Source organism: Enhydra lutris, unplaced genomic scaffold (genome assembly GCF_002288905.1).
Source record: "Enhydra lutris kenyoni isolate GAN:26980312 unplaced genomic scaffold, ASM228890v2 scaffoldscaffold36, whole genome shotgun sequence".
Lineage (NCBI taxonomy): Eukaryota > Metazoa > Chordata > Mammalia > Carnivora > Mustelidae > Enhydra > Enhydra lutris.
The window spans coordinates 15,762,500-15,776,414 of record NW_019154120.1 but is presented as its reverse complement, the minus strand read 5'-3'; the positions used below and the strand labels follow the sequence as shown (position 1 = coordinate 15,776,414).

General features: G+C 37.7%; 1 protein-coding gene across 1 annotated transcript in view; it reads left to right on the top strand.

The window, feature by feature from the left end:
• LOC111154283 (glutamate decarboxylase 1-like) overlaps positions 1-12,209 on the top strand; it is a 29,589-nt gene extending 17,380 nt beyond the window's left edge. Inside the window, 5 exon segments of the mRNA XM_022513787.1 lie at positions 2,433-2,582; positions 7,754-7,861; positions 9,736-9,825; positions 12,037-12,127; positions 12,130-12,209. Of these exon segments, the coding sequence (XP_022369495.1) occupies positions 2,433-2,582; positions 7,754-7,861; positions 9,736-9,825; positions 12,037-12,127; positions 12,130-12,209 (519 nt within the window).
• Positions 12,210-13,915: the final 1,706 nt, after the last annotated feature.

The window sequence follows — 13,915 nt, the reverse complement described above, 5'->3', positions numbered from 1 at the left end:
AAGCCTATTGTGGTGTATCCTTAAATTAAGAGGAGCATTTGATTCTTATCTATTAAACCATCTGAGTGCCCCTAAGGTTTCACATTAGACCATTTTGATTCATGCCTTAATGAGCCATTTAAACCAAGTATATTCAATATTAACATATTTTCTGATGCTGAAAAGGCACTATAAGTATATATATTTTGCTGTAACTCTACATAAAATACAATTAAAACTAATTTTAAATTTCTTTTATTTAATTGTGTAAGGGAAATGAAGTGCCATGTGTTTTTGAAATGAAGTGCTAATCATGTCAATCTCTTTCATCCAGAAGGACTTTTTCATAATGCAAAACTGAAACCCATTCAGTGGCTCCTCATTGCTTTTAGGATGGGGATTGAAATCCCTGATGCGGCCTACAAGGCCTGGGAGGTACAGCCCATGCCCTTTTCCGCTCTCCCATTCATCTTGTGTTTCCTTTGCTTTTTGCCCTTGATATCCCTTGACCTGCCCTCACTTCCACGAAGGAGCCATGCAGCTCGTCCCCTGTGACCTTGGCAGGAGTTTCTCCTCCTACCTATCAGGGTGTGGCTCCACTTTGTCTCCCACACCTTCCCCCAGCATCTTCTTAGTTTAGCTCCTACTGAACTCGAAAATGACTTTTCACTGGAAGCTTTCCTAGACCTTCTGACGAAGTAGAATCCTTGATCCTTAGAGAAGAATATTCCAATACTATGAAAGTCCTTCCTAACACTTATCCTGGGTACAATTTCACATCCACATATGCCACATTTGGTTTCGTGTCCAACCCACCCACCCTCCAGCAGCCCAGCTTGTAAATCAGTGGGGCAGGGCATTTCCACCCTTGCTCGCCACAACTCCATGGCCCTGCACAACGTGAGACAGTTGGGGGTAACTATGACTAACTGTAGCTTACTCATCACATCAGGAGAGTAGATAAAAGCTATAATGATTATATGTTTTAAAGTATTTTAAATAGTCTCTAGCTCTTGCTAACATAACATTAAAAAGGGAGTTTGAAATAGACTAAAGAGAAAATATTTTCATGTGTAAGGAGGATTCCCAACATGTAGACACTAAGGGAGTCTTTTCAAGGTATCATTTCTATTCCTTTTCCCCTAATTCAGTTCTTGCCACCATATTGTGCTCCTTTGCCTAGATCCACAAGCCTATCCTAAACAAAGGAGTGTGAGATTTTTCCTTTGAAGTTAGCCTTCCACAGACTCCAAGAAAAATCCCAGATGGATCACTGTTAGGTTATGTGACCTTGAAAATTGCTCAATATGTTGACGTATCCGTTTCCTCAGTCTGCAAAAATGATACACAATAGTACCTCAGCTGTGAGTTTTCTGTGAGGCTCAAATGATGTACTATTTGTGAAGAGGCCAGTTATAATAAACACATAATAAATATATTGTTATTTGCTTCTTGTACAAAAGTTGCACTTCATGTCTACTTAAACAGTACCCCATCTGCGCATGTGCATTGGCCTGGTTCGTGCTCTCTCTGGACACACCCTTTGAGAAAAGCCTCTCTTTAACTGGGGGACGGGAAGCATACCTTTTCTCTAGTGATTACTTCTTTTTTTTTTTTTTTTTTGTTTTGAAGATTTTATTTATTCCTTTGACAGACAGAGATCACAAGTAGGCAGAGAGGCAGGCAGAGAGAGAGGGGGAAGCAGGCTCCCCACTGAGCAGAGAGCCTGATGCGGGGCTTGACCCCAGGACCCTGAGATCATGACCTGAGCCGAAAGCAGAGGCTTAACCCACTGAGCCACCCAGGCGCCCCTCTAGTGATTACTTCTTAACCATCCAAAGCAAATGTTTCTCCATTCTTTCAACATCTTTTATGAGAGAAGCACAAAAGGATTACTTTATTCTCCACTGACTGTGACTCTCAGAGCACTTTGCTGACAGGAACCCAAACGGCTGATTCATGGGATAGTTTAGTGCAAGTGAACAAGGCCCTCAGTTCTCATTAACTTCAATACACAGTAGCATGTAGTTTCAAAAAGAGCAGCAAAACCTCAAGGACTCTGAGAAAAGTTAGAGAGAAATAGAGAAATCGTGTTACTCCAATTACACAATCTGTTGTTCCAGATAAACCCAAAGAACACCTATATGCACTAAAATCCTAGAAAAGTAGCATTTTTTATATAAAATAAACAAAATTCTCTTTAAAAGTGCATATACTGAGTAACATACAGAATTGTCGAATCACTACATTGCACACCTGAAACGAATATAACACCGTGTGTTAACTTTACTGGAATTAAAATACAAAAGTTCCTAAAATTTTAAAAAATAAATGAAGGTAACCCCCCAAAAAGTGCAGGTAGAGTAGAAATGCTAAATTAATTGAAATAAATAGTGGTGGTTTCTTATTGAAATGTATCTAACCTGCATATAGATATATTACTCTTTCTTTAGGGTCTTCTGGAAGCATGGAACCGGAGGCAAGCTGGCCATCTTTTCCAGCCAGATAAACTCTACAATGTGGACTTTGACACTGGGGATAAAACTATTCAGTGTGGCTGACATGTTGATGTCTTTAAGCTGTGGTTAATGTGGAAAGCAAAGGTAGGAATTTGTCATCCCTTTTATTAGGTCCTCTTCATTTGGGTAGAGTATAGACTATTCCATTCTTTTTAGAGTTCTGTTTGGGCGTCTTTTCCAAAGCTTTAGCCTCCTTATTTTCCTAAACATCTCTCAAGGGAACCTCTGTATTTCTAATTACAGATGACAAGTTGGCTTCTCAGGTCTAAATTCTAACTGAGGTGGAAAAAAATTTGGCATATTGCACTGTCACTATATACACTCTACCTAACTGTAGGAATAAAAATCTGTTAAGAATATAAACTTGTCTGTAACTTTTTTAAAAAATGATTTTTCCCTCCTACTCATTGGAATTGTTAATAGTCAGGTAGACTTGCAGTCAACATAGATTCTCAGACGTGAACCCTTACTTATTACATGGGTGTGCAGTCTGCCTTGGAGTCAGGGTCAGCAGATGGTCTCTCTGAAGATTATGACCATAGCAGGACATGTTCTGTACCCTTCGCCTGCCCCTTATTTGTAAGTTTTCACTGAAATAATTGGCATGCTTTGAGAAGCTCTTTCTATCACTCCATTCCCAGTCCTCCATAGAAAGATGGACACTGGGTTCTGTGCAGAAAGTTCTGACATGAGCTAACGCCATCTATAATGTATTACCAATGCTGCTGTTTAAGTTGAAGTCTTTTTTGTAGTTGTTGTTGTTGTTGTTGTTAGAAATCTATTAGCACAAAACCAGAGACACCTCTTTTCACAGAAGTCACCCAGCAGTAACCTAATGTAGAGCCCGCACTCTCATACAAGATCATTAGTTACTCGGGAAGACAATCGGGCATTAGTTCGTCTTGGAGGTTCACTGATAATTTTCAATATTTGAAGATAGGCATTCTCTAAGTTCTTTTTCTGAAGATTTTTAGATATCCACTTCAGAAATTTTGTTAGACTTCCTTTATTCTAAGTTCTAATTTTTGCAAACATGAAGCCCAAAATTTTGTGTAGTTCTCTCAGACACTGGAAAATCCAAATACCCCTCAGTCTGACTCTGTATAGATTTTATTTATGTAAATATTCTCCTGGGCCTCCTGAATTCTATAAGATGTTGCTGGTTCTGCCAAAGCTTAGCTGTCAGTCACAGCATATACCTTGACTTACCTTAAACAAGTATATACCCCTAGATACTGGCCAACAGGTTTATCCTTGAACTAGCAACTGCTCAATATGTACAAACATTTAAAAAGGAAATTATGTATATAAGGGATTATGAAAAGGATCATATAGTTCATCTATACCTTTATACAATAAAGGAGTGGCATTTAACCTTGTTAATGCAATCCACAGTAAGAAATACATTTTATCTTGTGGCCCAATAATTACATACACACACATAATTAAAACAGAAGTTTCAAGAAAATACCTTATAATATGAAATTCTCTAATATTTTTTATCCTACTCTTTCTCTTTGAAAGAAAAGCTGGTATGACCCACTTAACTAGTTCTATTACCTGCTAATGGCCTGTGACCTGCGGTTCAAAAGGTACAGATGAGCACATTTGGCCTGGATTAAGCCAGACCATCAGAGAATTGTGTACTTGGGCCACCTTGTCTGGCCTTCTACAAAGCAGATATGACCAATGAATATTTAGTTTCTATATTTATGTACTTCATCCTTCCTATAAACACAGGTTTCTGAATCAGAGGAAGATCAACTATTTACTTAGAGAATATCTCAGTGTCAGTTTCCCACACCCCTGGTTCCCCTCAGGACAACACGGCAAGGCCGTGGCACATCTAAGTGTGCAATGGAGATTTCTACCATAGGACAGAGACCTGCAATTAGGAAACTGGAATCTTGTACATGAGCTGGCACACCCACGCTGAGAGAGGAAGGGAAGGAGAGAGAGCTCATGTGAACGTCCTGAATGCTAAGGAATCTTCTTTTGGTGGAGAAAAGGAAGTCTCTATCCCATTCTACCCCAGCATGAAAAGTATTTGACTCCTGGGGAGATAAAGATTTTATTACCCTTTCAGTGGGCGCAGATGATTACATAAAAACTCAGTATACACTGGAATGGAAATGCTTTTCCCATGAAAAAAACACTTCTCACCCTGGAAATCAACTTCAGAGAATATCCATGGCAGGTTGGAAAGAGAGTTGACTTGCAAGTTTGAAAAATTCTGTTTTGTCCTCCTTTGCTCTAATTACGCAATGAATACTTCATTGATGGTAGAAAGAGGAGTCATTGTTAATGAAATTCATGTTTCCTATAATATACTCTAATAGGTTATAAAAATAAGGAGAAAAACATATAATAATATAAGATGCTACAAACATTGACTATATATGCAAAAGCAAATATAACACAAAAGCTTCCTTTTACATCAATTTTTCTACATGAGTTGGACTGGTTTTGGATTCATAAATGAATCTGTTTTGGCCATGAGAATGCTACAGGGATATTAATTGTCCAAAAGCCCCATCTGCTTCTCTTAAATTCATAATTATGTTTGCCCAGGAGCTGTTTCCTGGAGTTTTCTCCCAGCCAGTGACTGAGCTTGTCAGGGATGCTAAGGCATTCCCCTTCCTGAGAGGCATAAGGCTCTGCTGACAGCTGACTTGCTGTGAGGCCCCCCCCCCCCCCCGGTGGCCTTTCTGAATTTTCCTCAGACTTCATGGTAGTCTAGTGAGCTCCTCCCACTTGGCCTCCCTTTCCCCTTCACTTAGGGCCTCACTTCTTCAGAGCCTAACCAGCTCCTACTACTGTCTTCTCCCAGCTACTGCCACTAATAAAACCCTGGTAACTTTAATCTCATCATGATGTCTGCATTTTGGAGAACATGGGCTAACAGGGACCAATAAAGCTTAAATTACAAGTGCCATTGCCTTTAATATTCAGCTTTTATAGATTTTTTCCACAGAGCTTAAAGATGCATTCATAATATGGACACATACCTTGATATTTTCAATGGCAGCTCAGTATGCATGAATGCCACTGAAAGCTCTATATGCACAATTCCTGGAGAGAAGTAAACCATACAGTGATCCAGTGATCCTTGGCCTCATTTATTCAGAATCAAAAGTAGGAACATTCTTCATCAATAAATTTCTGTTAACTTTTCTCCTTCCCTTCTTAACTGTTTATAGCTTCCCCAGAAAACCAGATTGCCCTCAAGAATTTCTGGCATTTCAGATGAAAACGTGGTTATCACAAGAAATGAGTCCATTGATAGTGAATCATTCCTATTCTTAAGCATTTCAGATCTAACAATGCCTTTTCCAAATGTTCCTGCAAAATTTTGAGAGTTGATTCTAACTACATATTCATATAATTACATTTTTTACATGTATTACATATGTATATATAAAACATACCTAATATAAATGTTACACAAACTATACATGTATATTTCCTGTGGAGAAAGACACTGAAGGCATTGAAAAGGATAAGGAGTGAAGGGAGCAAAGTCTGTTGGAAACAAGGTCTGGTTTGAGCATGAACTGTGGTTTCTTTCTTTCTTTCCTCTTTTTTTTTTTTTAGATTTTATTTATTTGACAGAGCGAACACAAGTAGGCAGAGAGGCAGGCAGAGGGAGAGGGAGAAACAGGCTCACCACCGAGCAGAGAGCCCGATGTGGGGCTTGATCCCAAGACCCTGGGACCATGACCTGAGACGAAGGCAGCTAGCTGCCCAACCGACTGAGCCACCCAGGCACCCCTGAAGTGTGGTTTCTTAGGGCTCTTAGCATCCCTGATGGCTCAGTTGTGTTCACCTGTACTTGCACTGAGAGTCACGGAGCTCCATATAGCACTGGGCTGGTGGAATTCTCTGCTCATTGAACATGGCAAATGCTGTGTGTGACTAGGATGGCAGGAAATGGAAGTTGCATGTATCTCCTCAGCTCACATGCATGGTCCATGGTCTCATTAAGGACATTTTCCTTATTCTACCTACAAACACAAGCCCAAGGCAAAATTTTAAAGAATTTCAGAACAGCAATGGCAGAGAATTAAATTAAGCAGAAAACCCTTCTGAGTATAGGGCCTGTGTGACTGTGCAGGTTGTATACCCATGAAGCCAGCTCTGACGACAAAGGCTTACGTATTCTCCCACTTCATATGATTGTAAAGCCTAGAATAACCTGAATGCATATACTCAGCTTGGGCCATAGGTGTGTGGACAGATGCAAAGAAATCAGTTGGGAAGCAATTTCAATAATGGGGGAGAGACCGACTGGGTCGGCAGCGGACAGGTTAAGGTATATAAAATTCTAATTACATTATGAAGGTAAACCTGATGAAATTTACCAAAATATTAGATGTGGACTAGGAGAAAAAGCAGATCAAGGATACAAGAGCTTTAAAGTTTTGGGCTTTAGCAACTAGAGGATCAACTTAATACATTATTGACATTGGAAAAACTGTGGGAGAAACAAGTTTGTGTAGACAGATCAGGAGTTGAGTCTTGGGCATGTCATTTTGAGGTGTTCATTAGTCATTTCAGTGGAGATTTGAATAAGCAGTTGAATATTAAAGTCTGAGATTCAGAGAGAAGGTCTCAGAGGAAAACACAAGTGGGAAAGTCACCCCTTTTGTAGTGCTTAGTGCCATAAGACAAGCAGAAATCACAAGGAAGAAGGTGGATGGAGACATACTGGACCATTCTGTGTCTCAGTTGCTCACCTCATAAGGTTCTTCTAAGAGTAAATTTAACCAAGTGTGTCAAGCGCTGAACTACATGCCTGTGAGGTAGCAGAAGCTCAACAGTCATTAATTTTGAAATACATTCTGCTGGCAAGTATGCAAAGGGCTTTCTTTGTAGTATTTCCTCCACTGTTGTAACAGTATATGTAATTTTAAAAAATTTCCTCTACATACTAGACAGATGAAAATTACATGTCAAAATATTTAGCAAACGTGTAGATCTAGACACTGGGGCATGGAAGGCTAAGTAACTGGCTTGAAGTTCCCAGACAGTAGGGATCAAGGTGGGATGAGGAGCTGGAGATAAAAATGAAGTGATAATGGAGAACACCTACCGGGAGTAGGATAATAATCACATTATGAATCGAGTACATTTATTTATTTATTTATTTATTGAAACGTACGTTTAAATAACTGTAATCAATTTCAGGAACTTTTTCAATGTAATTTAAAGGGACTTACTTTTGAATGGAAACTTTGATTTTGTTTTTCTTATAGGGAACCCGTGGCTTTGAGGCACAGATCAACAGATATATGGAACTTGCAAAATACTTCTATAAGGTTTTGAAGAAAAAAGATAACTTTAAGCTTGTGTTTGATGCAGAGGTAAGGATGTCTTTTTTTTTTTTTTTAACAATTTACTGGATTTATACTTTGTTTTCTAAGTATTCTTACCTGAGGTAATTTTAAAAGTATACTTAGCAATTATCATAAATATTTTATCTTATCTTATCTAAATGCAAACCATTTAGGTTTTAAAACCTGTTTCATTTAAGTTTTATGTCTTGTAAGTCAAGGGTCCAAAAGACTTTTATTTGATAATTATATTCAATATTTTCATTTTTAAGACAATTTAAACTGTTTGGTTATAATTGCTTTTTCTGATATCTCTGGCACAGAATAAGAGTAATTTAATTGGTTCTGGCTTTTTTTCTCATATGTTATAATATGCAGCTGGGTTTCTGGACAGTAGGTCATAGGAGAAAGTGGACTTTTTTTTTTGTTTTTTTTTTTTTTTTACATTTTATTTATTTATTTGAGAGAGAGAGAGAGACAGTGAGAGAGAGCATGAGCGAGGAGAAGGTCAGAGAGAGAAGCAGACTCCCCGTGGAGCTGGGTGCCCGATGCGGGACTCGATCCCGGAACTCCAGGATCATGACCTGAGCCGAAGGCAGTCGCTTAACCAACTGAGCCACCCAGGCGCCTGAGAAAGTGGACTTTGAATTATGATAATCTTTGGTAGATCATTATTAAGCCACTAAGTAGATATTAATGAAAAAATGGAGTTTTTTTTTTTTTGCCAGAATTATGTCCATTTTCCTCTCCAAGGCCCACTCAACCATCCAATGGCATAAAACCATTTTAATAAGAACAACTGTTAGGGAAAAAATGTGCTTTGTCTGTCTTTGAAATTGTCTTCCTCTGACTATATTATTATCTAAATTTTTGTGACTCTCTTGCAGTCTTAAGTGGAAGCTAGAAGTAAAGAAGTCTGTTTTTTAAAATTTAATTTAATTTTAAAATTTTTCTAGAGAGAGAGAGAGAGGAAGGGAAGGGTCAGAGAGAGAAAGAGAGAGAAAAAATCTTAAGCAGGCTCCAGTGGGACCCCACTTGGGGCTGGATCTCATGACCCTGAGATCAAGACCTGAGTTGAAGTCAAGGATCAGATGCTTAACCATTTGAGCCACTCAGGTGCCCAAACGCTGTTTTTTGTTTTGTTTTGTTTTGTTTTGTTTTGTTTTGTTTTGTTTTGTTTTAATACTATACATCCTCTACTAGTTTGTTTTCCTCTCTGGAATGAGCTTAAATTTAAGTGAAGTTCTCTTACATTTTTTAATCTATGTGAAAGACACCCAGTCACTGAAACCAGAAAATTTGAATTCATCTTGAAAAGCTAACAGAGAGAGCTTAATTATTTCTGTCAAAGATTTTGAAAATGTAATCCCTCCTATCTGTACCCACAGCCACTGCTTTAGTGAATGAAGTGTTCTCCATTCCCTCCTGACTTAACAATCAGAGCCTAAGATTCTAGTATCTAATATTCTTCCTTCTTTATTTGTTCTCTTCTCTAATCCATTATCCGTATTTCAATCCAAAAGACCTTTCTCAAATGTGAAACTGGAACTAGCATTATTGTGTAAAATATTTTGAGGAATGGTCATGGAGTGGGTGGTTGACAATCTCTGAGGGAACTGACAGACCAGAGCACACCGAGGATGACCTGGCTGGAGAGGAAAATCATCAAGAATTGTGGTAGGAGAGGTTTTCAAGAAAGACATTGAGAGCCTGTGACAGACTGAGCACTCTATGAGGACAGTGACCATTTTTGTTGTCTCTGTGTCTAGAGTCCAACATGTATTAGGTCCTTAAAAACTATTTTTAAATATATTAATAATGAAATTCATTAAAATACCGCTGAAATACTTAAGGAATTAGGTATGGTTTTAAGGATATTTATATAATTTTTATGTTTGATTTAGCCTGAGCTCACCAATGTCTGCTTCTGGTATTTTCCACCAAGACTTAAACATATCCCAAAAGATTTTGAAAGAGATCAAGAACTCCAAAAGGTAAAAGTGTGTGTGTGTGTGTGTGTGTGTGTGTGTGTGTGTGTGTGTTGTTTCTAATTTTAATATTGCCTTTTAAATAACGTGTCTTTATGTTAGTTTGATTGGCTAGTACGTGGTGTTCATGTGTTCCCAAGCCATTAATTTAATACTTGTTTAGAGATGCGCTCGATCTCAAATGTCAGTCATTTTGCAAATTAATCTAGTCATAACTTATATAATTGAAAAATATTTACTGAGTGCTTGATATGCAATATGCTGTGTTTCCTACTCTTTGCTTAATCTATTCATCAATTAATATATATCAAATGTTCCCGTAGGAGTTAGAGGTATGAAATGAATTAGACAAAATCCCAGTCCTCGGTTGGCCAAGAAAGCTTAGTAGGAGAGAAGACAAGAATATAAATAATCATAATTCTGAACAGCAATAGAAGAGGTATTTGGAGAGTGTTACAAAATTTGAAATACTCATCAAAAGACCATCTGAGCAAGAATGTGAGGTTTTATTAGAGAACAATGAACAACAATACTAAAAAAAATCCAAATGAATATCATGGCAAGGGGGATATTTTGTTTTTACCTTAATGATATATGTTAAAATAAAGAGGATAACCACCAGTGTATGTAATTATCACATATATTTATTGTAAGTTCTTAACCAACCTTAAGCATGCACCACAGATAGATATTTTACTTTCAGTTATGCCAACGTCATGACCACTTACGTTGGGTAATGTGAGCGGCCCCCATACACCAAACACAAACTATCTGATTTGGGTGTTTAAGACCTTCTGCTTTTTCTGTCATCAAAATTGCACTGGGCTTGGAAGTCCTAAGTGAAAATAAAGATTGTTTTGTTTGGCTGTTTGCTTCTCCTGATACCACTTGTTTAATTATTTTATGATTTGAGGAAAGTTTTAAGTGAAACCCTTCACAGTTTTCTAAATCTGTACGCGTGATCTTCCATGAGGGCAGTGACCACCGGCTGAGAGCCCGTGTATACAGACTGGCAAGCTGGCCCCCGAGGTGCTCACCACTCACTTGCCAGAGAACCGTCTCTCTTCGGGGCATGTTCCTGGATGGAAGACAAGGGGAAGACCGTGACACAATTCCATACTACATTGCAAGCAATACTAATATCTATTATTTTATGGTCATCTTGGTTAACTATAATATTCAGTAGGGAAGGACACTACATTTGTCCTGACTACATTATTTGGTCCTGACTACATAAATGTCCAACTATAAGGGTGATAAGTATATATATTTGCTTCTACACAGCCATTACGTCAGACTTATGGGGAAGTTAAGTCATGAATAGCATCTGCGGCATTTTAAAAGTGAACTGTGTGCAGAAGCTGAAGTTTTGAGAAGAGGAGCAGGTTGGAGAGTTCAGAATGCCCTCCTCTGGCTTTCCCAAGCACTAGTGCCACTTTGCCCTCTAATAATAACCCGAGATCACTAATGTGATCCAGTCTCATGCATGTGCTGTCGTTGGAAGAGCCGTACAGGACAGTTACGCAGACAGAATTTGTTTCTGTGAAATTTACAAAGTAACTATGTTTTTGCTGCAAAATAGTGACCTTGTAGAAAAACTCAACATGTAATACAATAACTCAAATAATGAAAGTGACAATACCAAAATACACTATTTTTTCCCACTTCCTGTTTCTTCTCACATCTTTCTCAGATCCTTCTATTTGAATTGCCATATAAATACAAGCAAAATGTCACACAACCTTCTTTGATGCATTCTAGCACATTTATATTATTTTAAGTGTTTGGTCATTGTGAATCATGAAGTAACGAGAGCTACAGTATGAATATAGAACATGCTGGGTGTATTTGTTTCCCTATACTAAGCCTCTTCTTAAAAATTATCCCTGATTGGGGTGCCTGGGTGGCTCAGTGGTTAAAGCCTCTGCCTTCAGCTCAGGTCATGATCCCAGGGTCCTGGGATGAAGCCCCACATCGGGCTCTCTGCTCAGCAGGGAGCCTGCTTCCCTTCCTCTCTCTCTCTGCCTGCCTCTCTGCCCACTTGTGATCTCTGTCTGTCAAATAAATAAATAAAATCTTTTAAAAAAAATTATCCCTGATAGTTTTAAATTGCCTGCTATTTACTCTGAACTAATTACAGTTATGTAAGCCATCTAGAATGTGGGAGAGCATGTACTTGTAAAATTACCTTCTAATAATATTTACATTTACACACAGATTGCTCCAAAGATTAAAGCACAGATGGTAGAGGCCGGCACAGCTATGATAAACTACCAGCCATGTGGGGACAAAGTAAATTTTTTTCGAATGGTTTTTCTAACCCTGCCACGATACGAGCAGATTTTGACTATCTTATTGATGAAATTGAAAGACTTGGAAAGGATTTATGAGACTTCAATATGAGCTTGGATACAAGTGTGAACAGCAACTTTAAAAAAAATCTGCTGCTAAAGATAACAAGAGAGGAATCCTATAAGTGGTATATCCTCTTTTAGAACTCAAGATTCTCTTTTATCCTTTGCTATCTAAGATGATGAAAGGGAAGCCGGTTCACTGAAGATACGTAAGTTCAAGTTCATTCATGTATTTGTTATTTTCATGAATGTGATTGGAAGTATTGAAAATCTGTTAAATGTCAGTTACTTTTCTTGGTGTGTTCAGAGTACACTAGTGGGTGAGAAAGACAAAATCCCTCCATTAGAAGATTTTTGTAAAGGAAATTCCATTGTGGGCATTCAGTAACTTGGCATGTATTTACATGTTGGAATTTACTGAATAAAGACTTCTTGAATTGAAATCATTTTCAATATCACTTGATAGTATTCTGTCTCCATAAAAAATGAAACCATACACAGCACGTTTCTCTTTTTCAAACAGATCAGATGAATAAGGTATTCTGTATTTTGGAGTCGAGAGTCAGGAATGACAGCAGCTGACATCTCTCTCTTTCGATCCTTGCCTTTGTATTTAGAAGGGACTGTGAGTCTACTATGTTTCTATGCAATAATTTAATTCATTTTCTGTCTGCAACACCATTTTTAATGTCTCTAACGATCAATGGCAGTAACATCTTTTACAGTTCTCCAAATCGTATCAGCCATGTTTTCTACAATGGAATCAGGCGGCTCCATATTGATGATATCATTAGCGTTTTCCAACTCCACTTTGGAGATAATAATAGCTAACATTAATTGAGCACTTACTGTATATCAGATGGTATGCTAAGCATTTCAGCTTGCACAGTCTCATTCAGTTCTCTTTAATGCTGTGATTTAAGTGATTTATTATCTCCATTTCATGAATGAGAAGATGAAGATTTAAAGAGTTTAAATAATGTGTTTAACATCATGCTTCTGGTAAGTAATGAAACCAAAATTTGAAGCGAGGTAGGTTTCTTCTCAAGTGTGCATGACGAAGAATCTGTCAAGTACCTTGTGGCAATTAACATTCATTACCCAGCAGTTGAGCCGTTTGTCAAATCACCTGACTCAAGCAGATCTCTGCTCATCTCTGAGATAGGAATAATAATGATGCCCAAGCTACAGGTTTTTGTTAGAATAAAGTAGTTATGTTAAATATATTTTTTAAACTGTGTCAGTTTTTTTCTTTTACAACGCATATGTATATCAAGACATCATGATGTACACTTTAAATATCTTACAGTTTCGTCAATTATATCACAATTGAGCTGGAAAAATAAAAAAGATATTTTCTGGATATAGAAAAAAATCAAATGATTCTGTAACTTCAAAGGAAGCTGAAAACTTAAAACTTAATATCACGTACTGGGAAAAGTGGATGGAAATATAGGGTTAAATCTAGAGAAAATATAAAGAGGGGAAAAAATTTAACATAGTGTATATGTAACTTCTTCTTTGTAGCCTGTCGACAAATTTACTTTCCCCAATAGACAAAGGAGCTGGAAGAGACCTACAGTGTTGGCTGTGTATAGGCTCGGCACATAATTAATGTTAGTATTGCACATTTCATTTTTTAGTATGTCAAATAGAACCAGAGACTTAAAAATATATACTAAGTAAAAATAAATTACCATAAAAATAAAGTTCCACAACATTAATTTTATCTTTATTAATCA